This window comes from Zootermopsis nevadensis, unplaced genomic scaffold (assembly GCF_977971745.1).
Source record: "Zootermopsis nevadensis isolate Lab colony 2312 unplaced genomic scaffold, Znev_1.0 Znev_ptg000010l, whole genome shotgun sequence".
Lineage (NCBI taxonomy): Eukaryota > Metazoa > Arthropoda > Insecta > Blattodea > Termopsidae > Zootermopsis > Zootermopsis nevadensis.
Window position 1 is genome coordinate 16,724,247 of NW_028259142.1, and position 27,722 is coordinate 16,751,968.

At 41.8% G+C, this 27,722-nt stretch overlaps 1 protein-coding gene across 4 annotated transcripts; it reads left to right on the forward strand.

Moving 5' to 3' along the window:
- Positions 1–2,727: 2,727 nt before the first annotated feature.
- On the forward strand, positions 2,728–27,715 carry LOC110835818 (peptidoglycan-recognition protein LC). Of its 4 annotated transcripts, XR_002545029.1 has the most exons (4): positions 2,728–3,502; positions 18,938–19,162; positions 25,890–26,878; positions 27,609–27,715. XR_002545029.1 is itself a non-coding variant. In XM_022076426.1 (3 exons), exons 1-3 carry the CDS (start codon positions 2,743–2,745, stop codon positions 26,417–26,419), a joined length of 1,515 nt encoding a protein of 504 aa, XP_021932118.1. In that variant the 5' UTR covers positions 2,728–2,742; the 3' UTR covers positions 26,420–26,950. The 4 variants fall into 4 exon arrangements, 3 of the variants coding, with proteins under 3 accessions (XP_021932118.1, XP_021932119.1, XP_021932121.1); XM_022076426.1 differs by lacking the exon at positions 27,609–27,715 and having other exon boundaries at positions 25,890–26,950; XM_022076427.1 differs by lacking the exon at positions 27,609–27,715 and having other exon boundaries at positions 18,938–19,105; positions 25,890–26,950.
- The last annotated feature ends 7 nt before the right edge of the window (positions 27,716–27,722 follow it).

Here is a 27,722-nt window from a genome sequence, read left to right on the forward strand (position 1 = left end):
GCAGTAGTGAATAGTTGATGACTTCATGGTATTCTAAGAAATGAGAAAATGATGTCATGTATTTTTTTATAAAACATGACATTAGCTGTAGCAAATAAATTACTCAAATGTCAGCATAAAGGAGCATATGTTTAAATGATAACGCCGTTGATAAGGCAACTTCAAATGCCGTCATAACATGGTAAACCAAACGTACCGCAGTTGATAATAGACTTGGTGTACAGAAACATCTCAGAGGAGATTAGTGATGGATGTAAAGTATGTAGACATAAATGGTAAGTTAGCAAGCATATTTAAATATTGGGCTATGATTGAAGACTACAAAATGAAGCTTATCGTAACGCAATTTAAAGGAATATCATAACATTAAATTACAGTGCACTGCATACGATGTTCCATGTCATTTTACGAGGCTGCCATACTCGGTATGTCTATACGATATTAAAATAACTGCAATCAGGAATTCTCCAAAAGCACGATTTTATACCGAGTTACGAGAAAACTGGCTATTTCTTTCAAAACGGGCTGTAATTTTATCCGGACCTATGTTCATATTAATATTTTTATTGTTTTGGTGTATAGCACTTCATAATTCAATAGTATACCAAGCCCCAAATTTGTGTAAAATACGCTTTTTGTGTTGCTCATTCTCCACCTCGAACGTAAAAAATTATGGTGCCTACAGAATGACAGCCATAAGAAAACACAGCGTCCTTTCTGTACTTCATGCTGTCAAATATTTAAATAACAGAAATACAATCAAATAACAAAGGAAGCCACCTCACAAACGCGATGAGTGTAGACTCGCAGGTAGATACCAAATTTTCGGGGGGAAAAATACTGTTTCCATGTCCAGGGCTGAATGAGCAAGTTTTTAATTCGGTACAGCAGACGGTAGTGGAGCAACAAGGACTTGTTATTAATTCACTTCTGGCGTAGATTCCTACCGAATGTCTATAGATCAAGCCAACGAAAAGTTGGGACCCGCAGTGCTCAGGCACTTGAAGAACGGGTCGTTCCCAGTATCCCAGGTACAACATAGACAACCTTCGATGATGATTAGAATACATTCTTAACGGACATTTTTGGTTTCACTTTATTTTCTACGGTGTAGTATCCCGGAGGATTAAAAACTATTAAAATTCATATTGGTATCTCCGTGTTTACAGAATTATTGTTATTATCAACTACCTTTTCTGATTACATATGTATCATTGCCTCTTTTGCTAACTAGGCACCACGCCAGACTTGTGCGTATAGGGAAGTGAAAGGAGATTTTCAGTAAGAATTGCTGTTTCTAACCAGAAATCCGGAAAACTGCAAACCACGCAAAAATGAAATGTATGTTGTCATAATAGCAGAAACAGAACACACATGCACACTCTCATATACCGAACCTAAGGCCGGGCGCAAACGGAGCCACAAGTGGCAGCCACTTGTGGCTGCCACTTGTGGCTAAACCCGACCACTAGTCGCCGCCACCGGTGGCCGCCACTTGTGGCTAAACACGACCACTAGTGGTCGCCACTTTATGCAGACATTTTCCCCAGCCGCGCGTCAGTAGCACAATGGACTCCGATATGGGAGCATTGGTCGCAATACTAATAATACGACAACGCCGACGTAAACGACGACAAAGACAGCGCCGTTTTTGGATACATCCAAAAGTGCAGCGAATACGGCCATTTTGCTACGCTTTTTGAGGAGCTAACGAGGCACGAAGATAATTTTTTTAAGTATTTTCGAATGAGTTTGACAACATTCAATGAATGATTGTCCTTGTTACAAGATCGTTTAAAACGCCAAGATACCATCATGAGAGAAAGCATACCTCCTGCAGAAAGACTTACAGAACAGCAACTGACCTGACTGCCCTGCCAGCTGTGTTGAGGGTACTGGGTGGGGAGCTAGGGTTTTTATGGCGTACGCTAGTGGCTACGTTTGCGCGGGATAAACAGTGGTCGGAGGCAGCCACAAGTAGCGAGACACGGCCACTACCGCAGCGAGTGGCCCGGTCGGGCCACTATGAACGCCGTGTCTGCGCTGTCTATTAAAACTCCATACAAAATACAGTCCGCAGCTTGTGGCGGCCACAAGTGGCTCCGTTTGCGCCCGGCCTAATTCTACGAATGAATATCTAAGGCCGGGCGCAAACGGAGCCACTAGCCACAGCCACTTGTGGCCGCCACAAGCTGCGGTCTGTATTTTGTATGGTTTTAATAGACAGCGCAGACACGGCGTTCGTAGTGGCCCGACCGGGCCACTCGGTGCGGTAGTGGCCATGTCTCGCTACTTGTGGTTGCCTCCGACCACTGTTTATCCCGCTAGTGGTCGTGTTTAGCCACAAGTGGCGGCCACCGGTGGCGACCACTAATGGTCGTGTTTAGCCATTAGTGGCAGCCACAAGCGGCAGCCACTAGCTCCGTTTGCGCCCGGCCTTAAAAACCGAAGATTTATAAAAAAAATGTGGGATGAATTCTGTATTTTGACTCAGTTCTCCATCAACCGGCGGTCACTGGCTGTCTTGTTGCATGTCGCCTGATAGAGCATAAGGTTATAATTTTTTAACCTTGGATAGTATTGCCACAGGAGGCATCAACTCTGAAAGAATTGAGATTGGAAATTCTGTAACACATCATATTTCATTCAGATACCGCTAACGTGTTCCCGAAATGAGAACAAAAGGTGTACGTCCTCTATGGGGAAAACCTACTACAAGATGACAGATACTACGACCTTCAGATGTCTCTTTCAAAGAAACATGTTTTGTTGCCGTTACGTCATCGCGCAAGTCCTTGTGGGCCGGTTCAGCGTGTCGGCAGCGCCGCGCCGTCAGTTGGCTATGTGCGGAGATCGGGGATGGTGGAGAGTCGGCGCGATGTTGAGCGGGCGGCGGACAGCGATTCTGTCCCTGGACCCAAAGAAGACGATGACAGCGAGGGTGACCTCCATCATCTCGAAAGAGAAGGAAGACAGGGTGTCGACCAGTGGAGTGATCAGGTGGTACTCGACGACAGCGAAGAAGAGGAAGACGCCGAATCTACCTCTGACATCTACCGTGACGACGGCGATGATGATGATAGTGACTTGAAAATAGATTCTGCCTGTTCTAGTAACGCATTGGCATTAGAAGCAAAAAAAATAAGCGAATCTCGACCAAGCTTTGGTAATATAGTGGTAAGCAGTTCATCGGACGTTCATTTTGGCAATAAAACGTTTTACAACGGTCCAGTGACAATTAAACAATTTGTGTGCACGACAAAAAACGGAACTATTGATGCACATCACAGTGAAAATGGTTATAGGAATTGCGATGATTCGAAAGTGGATGTGGATGAAGTGTTGGATCCCATGTCTAGTGGGTTGCCTAATGGCAAGGTGCAGTGTCCTACACCTTCAAGTCCCAATGTTATTATAAGTGTCCCATCCGCATTAGCAGTAACAAGTGAACCTTCCCCAGGAGTGAACGGCAGTTTGCTTCAGATATGGCAGCCTTCTGGAAGTGAGTACCCTATCAGTACGACACAAAATGATCCAACCGGATACAGCGAAAAGAGTGAAACGGTGAAATTTCGTTCCAATATGCGTACCGCATTCCTTGCCATTCAGTCGTTGCAGTTGTAGGCCTACTGCAAAGCTAGTCGCGCTACGAGAAGTAATAATAAATGATTTAATATTAACCACATCGGAAAAAGTTTCAAATAGAATTTATACATCTTACGGATAAAATTAAATCTCGCCTACTCCTTTCAGTACAGACTCTGGGCAACAAATTTATTGGCAGTCAGTCGAATAATTTCCGACATAAGAGATACGGAATACGAACCAACATGTTTTAATCTTTGTTCAGTTCATGGAAGCCACCCAAAGAACACATGAAAACAAATTTTTTCAAGGATAATCCCTCACTCTCTTCCTGTTACTGTATAGTATTTAGAACTATGGCCTATAGCAGCCAATCATTCCAACTCCCCTACCCTTTTAGCCAAATTGCGAAATATTTCCAGTAAAATACCTGATTTTGATAGTGTCTTATAATTTTCCACCAGTTTGTTATTCTTCTTCTAGAGTTTAACGTTGTATAGACTCGCATCTACCTATAAGTATACGTGGTGCTAAAACCCAGAACATCGTCCCTCCGCCATGAAAACTTCAAATCTCACACAGAATATTCGCCGTTATTCATTAAGTGTCCGGCCACAAACCAACGTTTGTACTAAAACGCTGGTGTGCATTTGTTTCAGCACACCCGCGTTACGAAGACTAGATTTGTGGAGGAGTGAATTTATAATGATCTTTTTTCTTAGTCTCTATGGTCAGCTTTGACCGTCGTGACCCCATCGGGGTTTTCTTGCGAAAGTACCACTGTGGTTTCGCCTTGCCTTCCATGACCAGTCTTTATCCATCAGACTGGAAGAGGAAGGACGAGGACAAACATCCTTGCCTTGAGTGGGACTCGAACCCACGGTCCCAGCGGCCAGGCGCACGAGGTCCGTGCCTCCGACCGCGTGGCCACTGCGGCCGGCGGCTATAATGATCTGGATTTGCTTAAATAATTCAGGCAGACTAGTGAGTGACCTGCTCCGCATATTTGGACCCAAAGAAGAAACAGGAGGTTGGTAAATATTGCGTGGATTTTAAAACCCGCACTCATCACTTGTTACAAGCATTATTACATCAAACATGAGATAAACCGGTCGTGCAGCACACTTCCGGTATGAAAACAGTAGCGTGTGCATCGTAGCTGGAACAGCAGGACGGAAGAGACCACTTTGGAGATGTAGTCGTAGATGAAATAATATTAAATTGATCTCTGAGATACAGGACACGTGAGGATTGTCAACACGATAATGAACTTTCTGATTCCATGAAAGGTCAACTGAGTAACTATAAACATTTGAAACATGATCCTGTACTATGGAGGTATTTGGTTAGGTATTAGTCCTTTCGATATTAGTTGTGTCGACAACGTTCATCAAAAGAAAACGTAAGAGAAATGAGAAACTGTCACGCAATGATTAGCCTATTGAAGTATTGTAGCAAAATTTCAAACTTACCGTCCAAACGAGTACTGGTACTCTGTGAAATGTTTGACCACTGCCTTATAGAATAGATGTACCCACATACGTACAACCGAGGGTGAGACAACAGAAATGGAAATTCTGATTTCATACGAGTAGCGCCATGGACTTTGAATAAGTTTGCTTTTCTAAGATTCCGGTAAGCCGACTTAATCAGGTTTCAGCAGAATCATTTCCAGTACCTTCTGAAATTTATTTACGCACATCTTCAGTTTTTATATAGTTTTCAGGGCTGTAACGCGGAGGAAGAAGTTTCCATCGCCAGTGTGTATAACCAAACCTACATTCGGCCTAGATTTTATGTGAACGTTCCGACTGTCTTCAGCGACGGATCTGTTCAGTAGTTTCTCATAACGTGTTCATTTAATTCGTTTTTTTTTAAAAAAGAAGCAGAATAAATAAGACCAGTATTTTCAAAAGAACATAACATGGCACGATCATATTAACAATCCGCAGAAGTGAAGTGATCTTGTAACCAGATGGTCCTTTTACCAAGTTTGCTGGCCTCACGTAGAGGCTGTTATCTTAACGTCTGCTTGTTCAACATATTCACAGTTATCAGCCAGACCCGGAAGACGTCTGCCCTATCTGCAGCTCAACATGCAATGTTGTGCAGGCAGACAAGGCATCCAGAGAAAAGTTTAGTGAGACGACCAGGAGTTCTATCCCTGTCCTCCTCCTCTGTCAGAAGGCCCGTAAATTATCAAATTAAATACGTCAAACAGAAAATACAAAGCTATAATCTTACTGGTGAAACACTGGCACCGTGAGATCGTCATTTGCAACGCACAGCCTCAGCTGAAGTCGTTGACACTGTTACAGACAAAAGAACAAAACATTAACTAAATATGTCGTCACAATTGTATGAGGCTTATGTGTCTACGGTTGAACAAATGTTGGAATAATTGACTTTTTCAATAAAACTACAGCTCGGCGACTGAAAAAGATGTAATTAATACAGCTATTAAAACAGTATCGCGCTTATTTATCAGTATCGAATTCACTGTACGAGACTGAAACTTGCTAAATTGAGGAAAACGATAAAAACAGACTCCAAGCCAGTGAAATGTAAATTATAATAAGTGTGGCTTGTTATGTGAGGATCTTTTCTACTAAGAAACAACAATCTTAGAGTCAATAAAAATGTGAATTCAGGGTGAAGATGGCAACTGCAGTGTTTGCCTAAACGTAAGATTACTTTTCAACATTCGACGCAGCTAATTCCCGAAATCCGAAGTTTTACACCCAACTCCAGCCGCGAAAACTGAAGGGCAATATTATAAACTTTAATTTTTCAAACGTATCGATGGTCGCTGCACGCTGACGACAGCTTTCTAAACTTGCTACAGTGGCAGTGCGTGGCCTTCGTTGTTCAAGACGATTCTCGGTACTGCGCTTTCAACGAAGCGAATACGAAAGTCAGTCCACTTGCCCAATGAACATAAGGTTTTCTGCGAACAATAAATTACAATTATAACTAAACTATGTGATGACGTCAAATGTGAGGGGAAATATACATTTGCGCATTTGAACGTATAAATACTGGCAGTGCAACAAGCGATAAACTACTTCATCCGTCTACTCAAACGTACAGTCGTGTTCAACATGCAGAACATCCAATATGTTGCTAAAAAAAATCTGAAAGTCAGCTCCACGCTGCAGCTGAAGACGACGACTGGAAATCATGGATCGACCTTCCTAAGTCCGAAGCTACCTTTTTTTTTTTTGCTGATCGTATTTCTATCTTTTCTCTCTCTCTCTCTCTCTCTCTCTCTTCCTTTGATCTTCGTGATCTTTTTACTCTATTTTCTTAGTTTGTTTTTTTAATTTCTCCACACCTCTGCATTTTTCGCTTTTGTTCTCTGCTCTGTTTCTCGCCCCGGCCTTGCTCTCTCCCCGTCATTTCCTTTCTCACATTGCTCTGTCACTGAACTATTCTACACTAACGTTTCTCACATGCGTCGATAATCACTTTGTCGTCATCCTTATTTCTCTGAAGGCCAAACTGTTTGATCAGTTATCTCAACTTTTCATCCTGGACCTGGCAGCGTGCAGGGAAAGTGGAACAAAAAACGTTTGTTTTCATTTGATATTACGCCAAACAACACGCCATGCACATACTTACATGACCTTACGCCCTTTGTCATGCATGAAACAAACTTTCTTGTTTTAACAGGACGTATATAGCGAAATGTCAAGGACAGGATCCTTAACAACAAAGATACCGAGTGGAGAAGCGTGTCTTCCTACCTTCAACTCCTTGTCAACTACTGCAGTGGTTCCCAAAATCTCTTACTTGAGACTCCTTTCTTGTGATTTAAGACAGCCCAACGTGTAAAAATGATTGAAAATTTAATTTATCAATTCCAAAAAATAATCAGGCCTACTTATGGGCTTTTATTACATATTTGAAATTCTATTAAATTGTGTTTAATTTAATATGGCTTCTCCATAGTAATTTATGTACATTATAATTAGACCAATGGTCCCCAGGAGGAGTCTGCTTCCGCTCTGGGAAACACTGATAAGAGTATGGCGGTAGATATGTGAACAGGTTGTGACAACATTAGTGGCATTTAGTGTAATTTCTTGTAACCCAATCTAGTAATTTTATATCAGATAATTCTCTCTGAATTTAGTATAAATTTCTCACTCCAGTGTTCTACTTGTTGCAGGAAATAATGCCCACAAAATAAGAGGTAAATATAATTATTACTGCTGGTTTCTTATGCATTCTGCTGTATCAGTGCTCGTCACTCTGGCATGGCGTGTCCTCAGGTTGGGTTTGCAAGAGACGGCCTCCAAATTCGGAGGGTACTTGGGAAAATAGGTTGAATAAGCTGTAGCGAGAACTCGACAAGGGATTCTCATTCAGATGAGAGACTGGGCGCGGGCTAACAGCTCGCCGTAAACAGATTAGCAGGTTATGACATTTATGAAGCACATATAAAAATTGTCTTCTGATGTGTTCGTCTCTCCGCCTGAAGAACACAATTAAGTGTAGAGAATATCTGAACCTAAGAGAAAGTAATTGACAGCAAGCTGTAGAAAACTCCAGTAATTAGTAGTTTAAAAATTAATACTTTTCTCCAGATATTGTTACGGTAATCAAATTAAAGAGGATTGGGAATTCATACATTTTGGGAGAAAGACTACTTGAGAGACCAAGATGAAAATGGAGGAGTATTAAGATGGACCTTGAAGAATTAGAATGAGTGGGCTAGATTGAACTGTATGAGGCTTGGGTTCTGCGACGGGCTCTTGTGAAAGCAGTAATGAATCTGGGCGGTCCATAATGAAAGTTGTGGCGATCAGTTTCTCAGGAAGCACGCTGCTCCGTGAAGTACGCCGTCTATAAATTATGTTCACGCTGCGTGAATAATTAACATCTGTTTAACAATTTGTTAACTATATAATTTATCACTGGAGACCGTTCGGCCCAGGTCACTTTGAAATAGCCCCGTGCGGTCTTGGAGTAAAAATAATTTCGTACAGACCTATCCGATCTATTCTGAACTCTGGATGCGTTATACCAGGTGGTCTGAACTCACGGCTAGCCAGTGTTTTTTGTGCGGATTGTGTTTATTATTTTATTAGACCTATTGTATCAATCTGTGCGATATATCTTCACGGCGTCAGTATTGTCATTGTAGAAATTTAATCTCATCGTAGTGAAGAACGCCAATCAATAAGTAGGAAGCGTCGTACTGATGAGTGCTTAGAGGGATGCATGCGAATTTGCAAGCAAAATCAGAGTCAGAGTTGTGAACTTCTTTACAACAGTAGGACTATTTTATAATCATTAATAAATTGCAGTGGGTTTCCAATAAATTATCATCATTTATAACCCTGCAGCCAGAGAGTCGACAAGAAAAGGTAAATGTGGGTCCAGATCTGGAGAACGTATATGGTACGTGCGGTGATACTGTAATGCATACACTGCAAGGAAACGCGCAACTTTTATGAAGGACTCAAGAAGAGAATAACAGGAACGTGAAAACAACCAAACAGATCGATAAATCGACGTCGTCGACACTACAGACTAAGCGCTCTTTCCACATGAGTATTACTCTAAGCAGCGTCTTTGAGGCCGTGGTTAGCATTATTTATGACATAGAAGCACTTTTGAAATTATACAGCCTATCGTTTAACCCAGTGATAAGATGCGGGTATGAGATCTAGTCACGCGATGACACAGGCCAGTGAATGACAAAAGAAGAATAGAAGCTCTATAAATGAAAACTGTCATCCCTAAGTAGGATTTCAGGTTTTCACGGCCTCAGTAAGGACCTCTAAAAAGTTGGTGAGCGTCTACCAGACTACAGGCGCTGCAGTCCAGAAGACAGCCATCTTTGTATAACCCCTGTATGGATACATATGACGAGATTGTGTCACAAGTATTACCATCTGCTTCAAGAATCCTTTAACATGCACAGAACAAAGAATTGTGTAAGACGACCTTAAGCGATATTATCTAGGTTTCTAATGAACTATCTGACATGACGTCAATCCAACGAAATCACAAGCTAGCCAGCCAACTTTCGCCTACTTCTAAAAACATTCGTAACAAATATTCCTGTGATCTTCTTGCCCGTGTGGGATTTGTGGAGGACAAAGTGACACTGGGACAACGTTTTTCTCCGAGTCCTTCGGTTTTTCGTGTCAATAACATTCCACCACTGCTCCGTATTGACTCATGTATGACATGCAGATGGGCAGCAGAGACATTGTCTCGTGCCGTCGCAAGCAACGAATGGCATCCCACTTCTAGCGGCACATTTTTAAAATAGCTCTGAACTGTGAAGGCGCATAATACATGCACAGTCTACACTAAAAGTTACACGTAAGTTTGGTTCTGAATTGGTCAGACAGACATGTGGCTTCTAATTTACATGAAATTCACGTAACAGTTGCATAATTCTCGTCAAATTTGGTTTATATTTTAAAACACTGGTACAATAAAAGTTTAGTGGCAAAACGTCTGCGAGGTCCAGAGGTGGGAAGATAATGTTGGAACTGGTTTAAATAAGAGGAACGGTGTTTTGGGTGTGGACTAGATTATAACTTCTTCAGGGTCGAAGCTGGAGGAAGTGTGTTCCTCTGAAACGTTGGTATCAGTACACAAGGCTCTACAACCCACAAGAACAACATGGACAGCTTTATAGCCACGAGAACACCAAACCTCGTCCTAATTATACTTATTAGATTAAAAGAATGCAAATTATGACCTTTCTCGTTCCGCAGTGTTCTACAGCCCATTGAACTTCACTTTACTTCACCTCGCCCTCCTCAGTTTTAAATACAGGTGTCAGAGAAACAGCGCACACATTTTAAACATTTTACTGAGAAAATAAACAGAGCTAGGTGAGTACAGTTTTCACCACATGAAACAGAAACTCAGAAAGTTTTCTCCTCACCTTTCTCCATTTCACTGGACTTCGACCTGAGCTCCCTTTGTGGTTCGCACAAAGTCCATCCGGTATTCAAATCCCCGGAAAGCGTTGCCATAAATTTGAGGCGTGATTCCTTCCACAGAATGGACGATGCGGTTTTTCAGATTTTGCAAACAAGTGACTCGTGTGCGGTGCACCTGGTCTTTTGTGTATCCTCAAAAGAAAGATATCCATGGTCATTAAATCCGGCGATCTTGCAGGCCATGCAACGGGCCCATTTCTTCCAATCCATCTTGCAGGAAACGTTGTGTGGGGAAAACATTTTGTGAGTTGCTGTTTCTTGTGGTGAAAACTATAATCTTTTAGCACTGCTTATATTCTCAAGAAAAATGTTTAAAATTTGTGCACTCTTTCTCGGACACCTGTATTCTCCTTAGCAGTTCGTTCTCAAAGTTCCTTGTTGTACAAGTTCAAGTCACGCGGAAGTGACGCTTCGGTACTTCCGGCTTGTTCGTGCCGCCCCGCTACGTAAACGTAAAACGGGCTCTTACTGAATACACTGCCGCTTTGCTCTTTGAGCGTCGCTTACTGTGGATCCCTGGATCGGCTCTCCTCGATTTCTTATTTCTCGAAGCAGGAATTAAATTTTGTACCGGCGATCGTATTATAAAACAGCTTTTGAGTGTATGGACTGAATTGGCACAGGACTGGATTTTAAAGGCGATCCTGTACTACGGAGAGAGCCACTTGGTTTTTGGTTAAAGCAACAAGAAAATGAAATTTATTTTTGTTTGAAGATGACTGACTTGTGAGATGTTTCGGCGTGTAGTCTGAAACGTCGGTGAAATTCTACGAGACTACACGGCGCAACATCCCGCAAGACAGTCATCATCATACTCGCTGCCTTGAGAACCTAAAATCTCACTGTTTCTTTTTGTTTCTTACATGATTAAGTCCAATAGACTTAGTGTTTTTACCCGCTTTCAAATTTTAAGTATTATTTATGCAAGATATAATTCAATAAATCTTGAACTGGTGCAGTGTCAAATACTGACAGAACTGATCAGGAAGCGATTTCCGAATGGAAGGTGAAAGGGCACTGGACAATAAGTAATCTTGAATTATACGCCACATTATTACAGGGACAGGGCGGTTGTCACGTGATCATAAAGGCGTATCAGATCTGAATGGTAAATAAGACAAAAAGGCCAAGGTCTGTGACAACTTCAGTGTGCCAGAATACCGCTGTTGCTGCGTTTACAGCAATGGAAACTTTGTAGATGGTGGTGATGAAATATTGATTCAGGACAGTATATAAAATCAAATGCCGCGATCTGCGTTCTTCCTTCGTATTCAGAGACCTCGGTTTCGATTCTTGGTACGGAGACCGACAATCCTGAATTCTTTAATAGTTCCATTGAGTTTATTATCGGCGAACATCCTTCACTTTCAGGAAACATTATCTACTAAGACCAAGACTTTAGGATACATAAATAACAAACCTCGTGACTTCAGAAGTATCGTTGAATGCGTAGTTAGACGGACGTACTGAGTATTTCGCAGACTTGTGCTAATGCTGATAATATTCTATAGCCTACTTCATTGTAGCTTATAGTTTGCTTTCTTTAGTGTAATTTATTTAATCCTACATTTATTGATGTTCATGTGTTCTTTGTAATGACTTTTGGACGAACTGGCGTTTATTCACGAAGTTTGGTATGAAATCATGCCACCAGTGAAAAACAACATGGCAATCATGCGAACTCCTGATGTTCGAGTGACAGTAATGTAATTTTATGTAAGGTCTAGAAATTCAGAGAATCGATAAATTCTCAGAAAACATGTTACTCTTTTTGCTAACCTAAGGCTTCTTTGTAATGTAAAACAACATGGCGGCCGCTTTAAACTTTCAGTTTGATTGTGATAACTGTGACGCAATGATTTATGCGTGCGAAATGTTGTTTGGAGATATAACATAGCCATAGATTTTGCGTAGAAGCTCTATCTTACAGACATGTCACAAACTACAAACATGGCATTGGTAAGAAATGTTGAAGTTAGGCCTATATCTGATAAATTTATCATAGTTTCTGTTTGTACTGATGTAAATGATTCACACAGATGAACAACAACTTTGTATAATTATTAATCAATAGTTTCTGTTAGCCTCGCCACGAAAAGTGAAAAGTCATAAGAAAATTATATGTCTTAAGGTCTTCCTAGAGCTTATTGTTATGTATAGTAGATTCCGGTTAATTGGACCATCGGTTAATCGGGGCAAATCTTAAGAACAAACCTTTTTAACTCTTTACGTGGAACTTCGCATAATTTGGCTAAGGTGTTCTGGTCCCGGTGTGTCCCAAGTAACCGGAATCCACTACATTTACATAGATGCTTAGTGATGTCACATTTTTATGATGTGCTAATATTCGTTTGAATTTCGTCCAAAATAAATGTCATACTGAGCAAATTCGTGCCAAAATTAATATGGTCCTACAATTTTTGGTGTTGACCGGAACTAAATGTTGCCTAAATTCGTTCGGTTCTTTTCGGGGACAAATATGCAGACGGGCGGGCGGCAGGAGCTGTTAGTTTTGAATACAATTTGTCATATTCGTACAGAAGTACGCATGAAAGCGCTTAATATAAATACATTTATTTGTGGTTTATTTTAACGACGCGATAATAGCTCAAACTTTCTAGTATCGAATGATTAGCTAACAGGAGTGCTAACTACTCCGCGTCAAGTATTCTTCCTGACCAGATGCGGTACTTTCAAAGAAACTCGGCCTCGTGTTATATTGTGGCTAACCTTCCATGATCTCACTGCATGGAAATAACCAAAACAATTTCCGAAGATACGAGACGGAAAGCAGATCGCTGTTTGCAGAACTTGACATTAACATTCTAAAGGTGTTCGCGCTACGTCACGTAGGTCGTCGTTGCGTCTTAGGCAATTCTTGCATTAAGGCGATCAGATCAAGGCTGGTGAAAATGGTAGGACATATAGCATGTATGGGAGAGATAAGAAATGCACCAACTTTTTGAAGCGGAAGACATGAAGGATGAAGACCACATCCGAGACCTTGGCACACATTAGAGGATAATATTAAATTGGGTGTGAAGGAAACAAAGTACGATGATGGGGATTGGATTATCCCGCCTCAGAATTGGGGGAACAGTGACGGGCTCTTGTGAACATGGAAAAGAATATGAAAATTTAATGAGAAATGTGATCAGGTTACGAAATGAAGCGATTTAATTCTAGCGTTCGTATCGAATGTGACGGAATGGACAATGATGAGAAGTCCTCGATTCTGAAGTAATATTTGCTTTCAACCGGTATCATAATTCACCTTGCGTCTGGGCCTCATATCTAACACATTTACTATTAAACCCTAAGAAAACTTCAACTGGCCACAAAGATAAGGACGTTCGTACTATCACATGCTACCGCTGTATGTAAACACACAATTATGTTGTGACGGGCGACACGGACACACGGCAAAACGGAATACACGGCGCATATAACTAAAGGAACAAACAGGACAGATTTGAAAGTAAATGAGAGAAACAAAGCAAGAAGGAAGGGGATAAATACAGAGAATAAACGGAACAAGCAAACAAAAACACAAATTGAGAGACAAATAAAAGGAAAAAGAGATGAGCCAATTAGTAGACCAGGAGTAAATATAGAGGATAATATTAAAACGGAACTTGCAGATTTATTTTATAGTTTGGACCACCGAGAAAGACTTATACGGAAAGTGTTTCACTTTCGAATATAACACAACACATTTAGTTGTGCAGATAAAAACACAGCCAATAATACTCTTCCGTGGCACAGTAGCACTGCAGTGAGGAAGTAATACAAGAGAGCAGAAAACAAAGAAGTAAGATGTTAGTTTTTTTTTTACAACTGGCTCTTAAAAGTGTTATTTCAATGGCAGAAAAACAGAGACTTGACTCAGTACACTACACACTCTTTATCTTTCCGTTTCCCACTTCAAGCACGAAGTCTAACAGTGCATAAAGCAAGTTATCACTTTTGTTTTACGTGGGCGTAAAACTCCTCCCATCCTGTGTAAGACTTGAGGTTCTCACAGCGGTGAGTATGAAGATTTCCGTCTTCTGGGTTGTTGCGCTGTGTAGTCTGGTCGATGTTAACCAACGTTTCAGAGGCAGTATGACCTCTGAAACGTTGGTAAACATCGACCAGACTACACAGCGCAACAACCCAGAAGACGGAAATCTTCATCCTCCCATCCTAATTGCAGAGAAGAACACGGATTAACGGTCTCTGAGAACCAAAGCTCCGGAGAATATGTGGACCTCAGAGAAGTAACAGAATCATCCAGCACAAATGAGGGTCAGTTATAAATGCATGTGAAATTTTGGCCAGGAAACCTCAGGGGAAGCGTAAGCCTAGAGAGAAGGAGTCTACAAAGACGCCGCTCTTGTCACTTTATCCCAAATGGCAAGAGTCGAAGTTGTTTTTCTGGGTTGCGACGTCTTATGATCGGCTCATCTCGACCATGGTCATGACCATGACGTGCTAGGCGAAAAGTAGAGCCCCTTACAAACTTTCATTCTCATCCCACTCAGCTGATACACCTACTTCATTGGCTCCATATTGTCCCTTAAGATCTTTGTACACAGTTAATAAAATAAACATAATGGAAAGACAGTGTCCGTCCCTGCCTATCTCTCAATAAATAATCATCAAATTAATAAATATGAATGAAATTTTGTATTCAGTAATCGACAATAAAAGTTAACGCACGAATTTTGTTTTTATTCACATCGATCGTGTAGGACGATAACCTCAATATGAAGATAAAATAAAATGTTGTACGTTTTCTGAGAAACGGTGCTATATATTTATCGAAAAATAAAACTACTTGATATTTCTTTCCAACTATACAAAGCGGAAGCATGGCATTTATACCAATAAGGCTAATTAAATATTGTTGTGGAAGCTGGCGAAGATACTGACTTTACGTAAAATCATGAAGTAAACAAAAGGAAAGCTGTCCCACTATACGCCATATATGCGCTTAGGGGGGGGGGGGGAGGAGGAGGTAAAAGATTTTATATATATTTCTAGAAAAAGAAATGTCAGAAAGAAAACAGCTATACATATATCAGATTTCATGATTGTTTGGTTTGTAGTTGATTAGAAACGTGCAAAATTGACGACGGGGAGATGGCGGTGACAGCGCTTACCACGTCCCCTTAATTTCGCTCGCTTCACGGTTGCGCTGTCTAGAAAACTCGCCACAATACAATAAATTCACCACACAAAATTCCCTGACAGAGCAGAGAGAGAGAGAGAGAGACAAAATTACTTGAGTTGCAAGACGTCGCGACAGCCTTAGCTAATAAAACATCAGCATTGTAACAGTGACCTTCATTTTAAATTCCCACAGTACGCTGCAGTGCGCATGTTTCTAACTTAAAAGTTTTTATACATCAGGTCCTGCATAGCATCACACAGTAAATTCATCTAATTGCACAACAAAGTCTGAGTTACTGCTACCACTTACTTTGTCATCACATCTAGTTTCCACAAGACTCTGTCATGAAAAATAATAATTTTTCAAGATAATTTGTATGGGTGTTAAGCGTGTTCCCTTTCTGCCAGGAAGACTGTACAATATCTGGACTAAGGGATGGATTAAGTGAGTAATCTGGGATAATTAACTTACATAAATCAGTTGAGCAGAGTCCTTGAAAAGCTAATAGTAGGTTACGCTCAGTTAGTCAAGGAATTCACCGCCTTTTATGAAACCAATGTTCATTGGCCCTTATTCCGATCCATATAAATCCGGTTTACACACCCAAACTCTTCTGCGCCTAGTGTTCCGAGTGGTCTGTTTCCTTCACGATTTTCCAACCAAAATTTTGTACGAGTTTCTCATCTTCCCATGTGCTACATGCCTGCCCAACCCACTTTATCCTTGACTTCATCATCCTAAGAATATTTGGTGAAGACTGCAAACAGTGGAGCTCCTCATTATGCAATTTTCTCCACATGCAATGAACTTACATAACGATAAACTTCCTGACGTACGAATCACGTATTATTGTTTAGGCTCACAAAGAGCCTACGATGGAGTGGGATTGGATGTGACGGCAATAGAATGCTTACAGAATTTTGTAGAAAATTATGTTAAAAGATTACTTGTAAGACATAGAGGGGGATAGGGGGATAATATAAGGTTGTACGAATCGGAAGTGGATGGAACAGGATCGTATCCATTTGCGAGGTTTGGTATTATCAGTATTGAAGCTTTGGGTTCTGCTGCCAGACAGTTAATTTACACAACAAAATGCACTCCATAGGCTGGTGTATGTTAAATCAAACAGAACGAATGAGGACAGCCGTATTATCTATTAGGTGTTTTACAGCTTTTACAAACTGTGAAGATGAAGTACTCGTTGGGCTTAAGCACCACGGAGTGGAAACGGAATGCAGCCAACGCTCCAGACGTTATGCACTAGATGGACGTGGATGATGGATCTGACGTTGCTGGGAAATTGTCCCCGAAATCGGCTGTAGGCCCATACAGAACTATGTAGACCCTAGTCTATACAGACGCGGCACAGATGTCAGATCTGAGGCAGTGAGTAAGACGATGGCTGTGATCTGGGTTTTTGCGCCGTGCAATCTGGTAGAAGTTTGTCAGGATGACAGGAGAGGAAGCACCTCTGAAACATAGGCAACTGCTACCAGACTGAACACCAAAAAAAAAAAAAACTCAGAGGACAGCCATGTTTGTGAAAGAGATGAGTTCTGCCTGTGCCAGGAATCGAATCGCGGTCTTCCAGCCAGTACCATGTCACGTTATCGACTCTGCTTTTCTGTGAAGGCGTATGTGGGGAGTTAAAGGAAAACTCTAAATGTTAATAACTAGCTGGAGGTGAATGGTTAGCTTCACACTCCGAGTGGTTCAACCTTGATATCTGGATGGGTGACTAATTTTGCCCAACGACGGGTTTGAACGCGATGACAAAGACAAAATTCCATCGGTCGTCCTTCAGTCACTTTACTGACCCACCTGTCAGGTTCATATTCTTCCCTGCGCTTAACTAACACGATGTTAAAATGTGTAGGTAAAGACCTACTCATCCTAGATGGAGAAACAGCGTTCGGTAACCGTCGGGTAGAAAGCTGTACGAACCACACAACTGGTCTGGGCACAGTGGTGACGAAGATAAAAATCCCTTCCCATGCCGAGAATCGAATCCAGGTCGTTTAACCTACACCCATTCGCTTTTCTGATTGAACTAACCTGACCAATACGTAACAGAATGCTGGATTAAAAACGACAGTAAGACGTTATTGCAAGTTTTAGATTTAATTTTTAGTTAAGCGTGTATGTTTGGTGCGGTATATGTCCATGGATAATTCAAATTCGACTCCCCATCGCGCTGACACAATTCTCTACCGTCAAACGATGTCGAATAAAGTCGCGTGTGGCCTACATTTGCCTGACTGCAACTCGTACAATCAATACCACCGCGCTGGACTTGTATAACACGAATTGCATGTATAATGCCACCATATTGACTCGTGACTGACTGTAAGTGAGCACTACCCTGCTCCCTGTCGCTACGAAATAATTCTTGTTCTAAATGCCAGTCGCGGTAAATTTCAAACTGTGGTGGACATTGATTGATTCACTGAAACAATGAACAGCTAAATTTCACTGTCTCTTATGAGATCAGCTACTTCTAGCAGAACTCCTACTGTTGGAGTGCTTCGTTATGTTTATATTGACAATATATGTTAATTTGTTCATTACCGTGTTTACAAGAGCCCGTCCAGACTATACGGCGCAACAACCCAGAAGACCAGCCATCTTCATTATATCATTTCATATATTCTCTAGTCTGAAACTCTGTACAACATCCTTTATGTCCCCAAGCCCATTGCTACTTCTAAATAATAATGATCATAATGAGATAATGTTGGTACTATTCTTATTTCGGTTTATACGTCAAGACGCCTTAACAAACTTACGACGTGCTAATCAGACTTGTGAAGTATTTCGTCATTTAAATCACGTTCTGTTTTACACGTTGGCAAGAAAATGTCGCCATTTTCCATAAAGAGTATTTGCGTCACCGTCTTCTGAGATAACCAACAAGTATTTGATAGAGTTAAATTCTTGTTAGTATAATCCACCAGTCCATTCGTATGCGTCAGTCATTTGCGAAGTGTCAAAGAGAGCATCATGACAGAAGGCCTTGCTGCCTCCACTATCAGGGCGCTGATACTATTGTTTAGCAGGATTTAGGGTCTTGTGGGTTGTAGCGCTCCAAAGCAGAAAACAGCGACATTCATATTATTGTTTATTTACTTTAACGCACAGCTTCCGAGACACATGTCCCCCACGTTGGCGAAGGTTTACTGTACTTGCAAAAATTCATCACGGATTATTCATCATTCTCTTGCAGACCAAGAGGTGGAGCCAATGGTGGGGTGGAAGAACAGAATGTTGCAGTGGGGGCGCAAAATGAAGTGTACAAGGACTCGTCTGACAATGCTAGCAATTATCTGCGTATGTGTAATGGTGGTGTTGGTGGCGGTACTCTTCTCACTGCCACGTCTTGAAGAGGAAACAGGTACGTCGGTTCGTCTCCCCGAGGACGGCATCATATCCGCAACGTTCAGTTATCGGGGTAACTATTGTATAATTATGAACATTACCCAAAATTTTCACAAACTTTCTCATATCTGCACATAGTTACTGGTATCTTGTAAACTCACAACCACGAAAGATCTTCGTGTTAATAAAAAGCGAAAAACGGTTATACGAGGTGCGATCGGAAAGTTTCTAGACTGCGCCTATAAAAACCCGTACACTTATCTCAGGTATTAAATTCATCCATCACCCTTGAAGTAGTTCCCCTGGGAGTGAACACAACGATCCCAGCGCCGCTGCCAAGCCTGGAAGCATCCCTGGAAATCTTTCTTTGTCAGCCTGTCAAGCACCATCTGCGATTCTGCCTGAATCTCTTCTATCGTCTCAAATCTCCTTCCCTTTAGCTGAATTTTCATCTTTGGGAAGAGGAAGAAGTCACACGGTGAATAAGGAGGGTGCGGGATGACGGCCATGGTGTTTGAGGCCAAAAACTGCCGAACTTTGAGGGCGGTGTGCGCAGGCGCGTTGTCATGATGCGTCGCATGTGGAGTTCTTCCTTTAGAATCAGCTGACAGGTCCCATAGCTTATCCCAACAATGTCGCACAAGTCGTTGATGGTACGACGTCGATCTTCGTGAATGGCCTGCCGAATCTTCGTAACATTTTTGGGCGTTGTGCTCGAAGATGGTCGTCCAGAACGCTCATCATCATCGACAGAGGTTCGGCCATTTTTAAAACGTGAATGCCACACAAAGGTTTGTGCACGACCCATTGCGGACTCCCCAAATTCTTGCTTTAGCATTTCATAGGTTTCCGTAGCCGTTTTGGCGAGTCTTTGGCAAAATTTGATGCACACGTCATTCCGAAATCGCAGGAGGGTCGGTGTAATGCACTACCAAAACGCCCGTAACTGAGAAACAAATGCTAATTCGATGATGCCGGCTGGCACACTGATTCACTATGAATGTAGGCCGCACCCCCTAAAGGCAGAAGCTCGTACTACATCCGGTTCGCCCGCTATTGACACAGTCTTGAAACTTTCCGATCGCACCTCGTAGAATGAGAATGTCAATGAAATAATTAAATACGAACCTAAGTCCCTAGTGGGAGAACTCAAAACGTCGACATGGCTGACACCGAAGCCTGACATCGACAATTTTTTTTTCCAGTGCCGATGATATTAAGTTACAATGTGAATAACACTGATACAGGTTTTGGAGTGAATTTAAAGCTGTAGTCATAAATTAAAAACAGGAACGTACTGAATAAAAACTTGAATGAACAAAAAATTGGAAGGAAACTAAAGTGATGGTGAAAAACAGAAGATTAAGAAATAATTACTAAAGGGACAAATACCCAAATGAAATGTGAAACAATTATATGCAGCTAACCGAAGTAAACTATCTCCCTGGTAGCAGAACCCGCATGTCCAACACTGACAACAACAAAGTCCGCATTATATGTAGCTACCGGTATTTATTTGTAATACAAAATAAAATCGGAAGAAAACAATAGAAATTAAGAAAAAAGACAAAGAAAGTATCAAAAAAAGAGAGGTGCCGATTGGAAACACAAATTAGAAAGTACAGAAAGAATAAAACAAATAAGCTAACGACCATTCGTAATGTCGAAGACAATTGAGTAATAGCGCACGACAGGGACACATTTTTAGACGAGTCATCGTAAACAGACAAGAGTGCGCACGAGGCCGGTTGCGGTTTCACGATTCAACATCGTGGAAAACCCAGGGAGTACACTTACAAAGTCGCCTAAAAATAGCATTTTGAATCCAAAGCAGCAAACAGGCAACTCAGCTTCTTGTTACAGTTAATTAGCTTCACTGTTCTCGTGGCATCAGACCGGCGACAATTCGTCTTAGAATAACAGAACGTACTTCTTGCTCGTACTCGCAGTCGAGGTAAATGTTTCGGTAGAAGACAATCGAGGATGTTACATTAGCTTTCTATTTCTTGAGATTAGTTTCCAGGTCTTATTACGCACACCAGAGATGTCAAGCCTGTGACACGTATGTCACTTGAGGGCCCTTACAATGACACGGATGAAATTCGTGGATTGCGTTTCAAATGACTGTTGATTACTTCGTCGACACACGGACATATTCTCATTCGTTACTGGCACACAGCCACAACAAGGTTCGCCATAACTGACGTATATCCTCAGCAACGACTTTAACAGTTGATACCACGAACGCGTGAGCCATACGAGGAGCGTCAGTACCTCTCTGCGACCGAGGTAGCAGCTTCCGGGCATTGCAAGTTAAGGTCTCTTATGGTGTGTCACTTAGAAAATCCGAAGGGCACGTTTCCTATACACGCGGCGATTCGCTGGAACGTGTAAAGTGAATCACCTGCATTCACAATCTACCACGTACATTTTCAGTTCTCAGTAACATTTTATGGCGACTTTGAACGTAGAAGTTCAACGAGGTTTCTAGGTTCGTAGTGGATATAGGCCAAAATCAACTAACTAAAATAGTGACAGAAAGCCGTATCGAGTACTTTTGTGTGGTAAAAATTTTAGAATTTTATTCTGGTTATACCCGGTTTGAATCTCAGCCGAGTTGCCATCTACCTTGTCTGAGAAGGTTGGTAATATTCCAGTTCGCCGTTTCATGCCATCTGATTCAAGAGGCTGCTAAATAACTCATGCAATTGATTCAGTGTGGTTAAGTGTTTTACCATCCAAATAGAATTTTCGTTAGACGTGAGATGCTAATGAAAACAGTGGCACGGAAACTAGTTTTATCTCTGAAGCATAAATGCCATGCCCTCTACCGATACCTGGTCTTTGAAACTTTATGCTGATGACGTCAATCTGGAAACTGGTGTCTGTCGCGGCCGGATCCAGTACGTGACGTCAGATCAGGAAAGTTGTTCGAGAAATGTATAATCATCCAATGTCCGACCAATAAACATTAATATGGGTCCACATTTACACTCGCTCTTGTGCGTTAGTTGAGGGATTGAAACAAATCTGCCCTTCTCTCTTGATTAATGGGCTTAGAACCCGAAAAATAAAATCATTTCACAATGTATTCAGTGGATTTAGACTAATTATTGTACTGAATTCCACTAAAAAATAACTGGATTTACTTTTATACTTATCGGTTTAGTAAAATCCCTAGTTTAAGTGACGGAGTTTTTTTTAATAAGTCTTAGACTGAAATATAGTTAATTGCACAGCAACTAAATATCATTACATTCAGCAGCTCTTATTTTAAAATTCTTTGATATACTTTTTCACAAACAGGAAATATAGGTCCAATTTCTGGTTCTATTTAATTTGAGTATATGATGTGAAGCTTTCACGGCAGCTTTCATTAATGAAGTCTTCTCGGGCTATCAGCCGTGTTATTTGGTGATCAATCGCCGACGTTTCGAGGACAGAAATAGTCCTCGAAACGTCGGCGATTGATCACCAGCTAACACGTCTGATAGCCCGAGAAGACTTTATTAATTTGAGTAGTTGAGAAACAACAGATTTGTGTCTGCAAGAAATGATGTATGTGTGTTGCAGAATTCTCCAGAGGAATGTGTCCCTTTATGGGATACTTTTGTTGTCTGATATAATAGTATCGACTCTTATTTTAGTGCCATATTTTTTATAAACACAAGAAATAATTTGATTATTTTTTATAAAATTATGATGGTTGCATCAATACGGCTTTTTGTATCATGTGAACGTTTCCTGGAATTTTAATATGTGATACAAGACCTCACCGCCTCCCTCTAAGTCACGCATTTTAACGCCAATCAAATACAACGATCCGGGATGTTTTCCAGTCTCCGTGGGCCCATCGTAAGCAACGGCGCCATCTTGTGGAAACAGATACAGCTCCCACTGTCAGAGCCCAGGGAACTCAAGGGCAGCAATGGGACCTCGGACTAGAAGATAGCAGAACCTATCTGATGTCATTGATGGAAGACACTGTTGCACAACATTGATTTATTCTCAGATTAATGCAAGAATGGCCTATCACGTGCCACTGGCATAAATGACTTGGGACGCAACCTACGGGATGTTACTCACTGATGATGGAAGCAGCAAGCACATCTTGAACGTCTGTAAACTTCTACCAGAGTACAACGTAACTTCCCAGAAGACAGTCATCTTCGAGTGCATAAGAGTTTACACTGTGCTAATATTCATTGACCTTCAAGAAAGAGCGAGTGGTTTTTTTACCAGCGGCCGCTAATACGCCCACTGCTGTTATATAAAACAGAAGATAAGTCTTACTAATTTTTACCGACTTACAAAAATGCCTATACGCATGCACTCACGTCACAGAAGTTTCGCAGTTCTCAGAAACAATTCCTTTGGTTATGGAGATGAGACCGACTGATGGATTTGGAAGGATGTGGAAGAATGAATCTTGGTTTGTTTTCAGTTACTGTCAGAATTTTCTTGGAGGCGCTGCTGGGGAAACTACGAAAAATTTCAGTCAAGATAGTCGGTCTCCGAGTGAGATTCAAACCCGGAACCTCTAGAATACGAAGCAGAGATGCTAACCACTCGACTGAGCTGTTCAACTTTAATAAAGCATTGGATCTGTTTCGATCGTAATTTTAGAGCGTTAAACCACTCATGTTTATCACTCATAAAAACAAAAGTCATTTGGTATAATATCTCAATGCATTAATCGGTATGTCGCGACGCAAGAATTATGAAATAAATCTAAACGTCAGTCACCGCATAAAAACGAGCTGTTGTGATTCGCAGTCAGAAAGTTCTCGGAATCCATATTCCCGAAGTCGAGTAAGCTGATCCCATTCTCCCAGTGAAACTTCCGTTATCTTTTCGTATACACGCCTATAAAAGTAGAATCCGAACTTTATTAAAATTAGACCAACGTTTGCTGTAAACTCCCTATGCTAAATCTCGTCGACACAATTCTAATACGCATTTTTAGAGACAAAAGCTACTGGACTCAATCTGATGTCCAAATCCCCCCACCATTACGAGAATATTAATCATTATCAATATTCAACATTCTTGCAGTAATATAACGAGGCATCGAAACTGGCTCCTTTAAGCTGCTTCCAACGGTGAGATGACGATCAGTGAATTGTTATGGAGGTCGTCGTCGCCTGCTTAAAGATTTATTTTATTTATTTGTAGTGTTCTGTCTGACGACAGGTCCATATGAACAGGATCCTTCTATCCTTTTCTCGGACTGGGACCTGTTCATATACGTTCTTGGCAGATGATCCAGAAGTGGTTTGCCATTGCCTTCTTCTGTGTGTGAATGGAGTAATTGTTGGGATGCCACGGAGAAACCGGGGAAGCCCCCGGAGGAAAACTCCGTGTTGCCTAGACCACGGCCTTGCCCAACACAAGTTATAAATTCGGGCACCGCCGGGAATCGAACCCGAGACCCCAGGATTACAAGGCCAGCGTTCTAACCGCTAGACCACCGTGGCTGGTTAAAGATATCATCCCAGAATAAGGTTGGATAAATGACGTAAAACCACTTCCAGGCCGAGATTCAAACACCGGATCCTCCAAAATGGGACAAAAGTACAGCGTCTTCGATTTCTCTTGTAAGACAGACACCCGATAACCACAATTCTGAGGAGAAGTAAAACTGCAACGCAGACCGTCGTGGGATATAAATATTTATGCAAACAAGTGGTACACACCAGATGCAAACGTCAGGGGGGGTAGGGACGGGTCCATGTACCCAGAGACCACAGGAATGTGAGACTTTTTCCTAGTTCAAGGCAAGAAAGAGCGCTAAAGCGAATCACAAACATCTTAGGCATTATGACGTCAAATGAGAGAACAGGCTGACGCAGTTGCGACTGCCACAAGTTTTCTCACGCCGAGGGTCACGTCTTCATCTTTTAAAATAAAATGTTGATTATGCCTCCTGCAGCAGGGTTTCTACGCCAGGAAAGTAAAGAGCACAGTTTGCTTCATCTTTCACTGTTTGGTGCTTCGGTTATTTCAACTGCAGAGTTTGAAATTGGGTGTTTATAAAGGGACGACCATGTATTCGCCTGGAGAAACAGAGTGACAAAAAGCGACCCGACCGAAATTCGAACAGCGTACCTCCACAATGCAATAGTGCACTGTCGCCACACAAACGTGTTTGGTCACATAAAAGTAGCTGGGAAAAAAAATCGTCCTGAAGACATGCGCAGTAGACCCTCCTGTTTCTAGTGATGCGTAATAACATAATTACCACTGCAATTATCATATCCGACATTTTGTCGTCTTTGTTCGTCTGTAACTTTGACAGGCGATGAGTACTAGTTATCTAGATGACAATGTATTGTGTACACACACTCTTCTGGGAGCTGCAATGGCTCAGTTGATGAAGTAACTACCCACGTGAGGTTTCAGGTTCTCACGGCGGCGAATATGAAGGTAACTGCCATCTGGGATGGTGAACGTTTACCGACGTTTCAGAGGTTATTGATGCCTCTATCACAAGAGCGATGAGTAAGCTACTAGGAATCAAGTACCTCTGAAACGTCAATGAACTTCTACTAGACTACATGCATGATTATTTTCATTCAGAGAAACCGTCTTTATATATCTGTGGTCCCAATTCATGCTGCTGAAAAGTCACAGCACGTACCTTTCACTGGTTTCGTTCGTTTCGTTCAAGTATCATTTGAAACACCGAATAAATTCAGACGAAAGTATCAGTACTTTCATAAGAAATATCTCGTGCGTAGCATGGAAATGGTTTATAAATCCCTACCCTTTTCATTTTTGTTTTTATTCTCTTGTTCCAGCGACAAACAATGCTGTAAGTGGGACGCTGAGAATTATCAATCGACGGACGTGGTTGGCCCAACCAGCTGTCAGGCCTAGCAACCCACTTCAGCATCCGGTGCCATACGTGGTGATACTGCACACAGCCACTGACAACTGTTCGACGCAAGCAGAATGCGTGTTCATTGTGCGTCATATTCAGACATTCCACATCGAAAGCAACGGGTGGAACGACATCGGGTACAGCTTCCTGGTGGGTGGCGACGGGAACGTGTATGAGGGCCGCGGTTGGGACACAGAAGGTGCTTTCGCCTACGGTTACAACAGTCGAGCTATCGGCATTGCGTTCATCGGAACGTTCACAGTGGATGTGCCTGAACCGAAGCAGATCTTAGCTGGGAAACAGCTGATGGAATTGGGGGTGACAATGGGAAAGATTTCACCCCATTATAAACTTTTGGCACATCGACAGGTGTCACCCACAGAGAGCCCCGGTCTAGCATTTTATGAATTTCTAAAAACTTGGCCACATTGGGCCGAACATCCATAAGTCAACTCTACGTATCGTGTCATATAACGTCACTTTATATGTGAAACTTTGTAGCTGATATTTTTAGTCGTTTGATTCAGAAAAATCAGAGGTTATTCTCAGAAGATACGCGGTTGTGGTTATGAAGATATTGACAGTCGGTCATGTTAACATTCGGGGCTTGATAAATATGGTTGGCTGTACCACGCTAAGCACACATATGTGTTACCATATATTGAATTGGTTATGTACACCGTTTCCACATAATTCGCTGTTACTGGGGAAAGAATGAGGATGCAGGATTTGATGTTCTCACGACATCATTGCCTTCTGGGCTGTACGACCGTGTAATCTGGTAGACGTTTACCAACGTTTCAGAGGCATTTGCTGAATCCATCATCAGGGTGATGACCGTAGGGTGCTACAACACAGAAGACAGCCATGTTCGAGAATGAGGATGTTTAGAAAATTTATTGTGAAGTATGTACATGAATTATGTTTTGTAAAAGTAATTTTGTTGCAATAAACCCTCTTGATTTTGGTCTGCTGTTAGGGTGGGCCTTTTTTATGCTTCATTTTTATGTAAGTTTCAAATATGTATAAATACGAAGACTGACATGTCTACAGAAACGAAAGGAGGTGTCATATACATTCATGCCTCTGTCTATTTTTTTAGTCGTAGCTGTTGGTTTGCGAATGAGAGGAAATCGGGTGTGTTATGTGTGCTTGAACAAAGTGCTGATAACTAGATGGTGACACACTAAAACTAAGAAACAGACTCGCTCACATGTCTTCATTGAGCCGGGATAGCTCAGTCAGTATAGTGACTAGCTACGGGCTGGACGGCCGGGGTTCGATCCCCGACGGGGGCAGAGGATTTTTCCTCTAGCCTCTGCGTCCAGACCGGCTCTGGGGCCCACCCAGCCTCCTCTACAATGGGTACCGGGGTCCTTTCCCGGGGGTAAAGCCGGCCGGGGCGTGATGCTGACCACTCACCCCCATCTAGTGCCGAGGTCAAGGAAGAGAGGAGCTATACCTCCACTCACCCCAAACGCCTACATGGCGTATAGTGGGACAAACTTTACTTTTTTTCACATGTCTTCATTAGTGAACCCACACACTTAATCTTGTGCCCATTGCGCATTTAATTGGCAATCGCCACGTCTGAAACCTGGGACTGTAATAACAAGATTTTGCCTTTCTCTTGCAGGACTGAACAATGGAGTGTCGCCAACTGTCCGCATCTTGCAGTATGTTGTTTATTGGTAGGCGTGTATGTTACATCGAAAAAATACATATTACAGCTGAATCTGGAAACATTTTT

Bases quoted from the DNA above. Each gene is read 5' to 3' on its own strand.
- LOC110835818 (XM_022076426.1), top strand. From the start codon at position 2,743: ATGTCTCTTTCAAAGAAACATGTTTTGTTGCCGTTACGTCATCGCGCA. The intron at 3,503-18,937 runs GTGAGTACCCTA...ATTCTCTTGCAG, and splicing joins GATATGGCAGCCTTCTGGAA to ACCAAGAGGTGGAGCCAATG. The intron at 19,163-25,889 runs GTAACTATTGTA...CTCTTGTTCCAG, and splicing joins CGCAACGTTCAGTTATCGGG to CGACAAACAATGCTGTAAGT.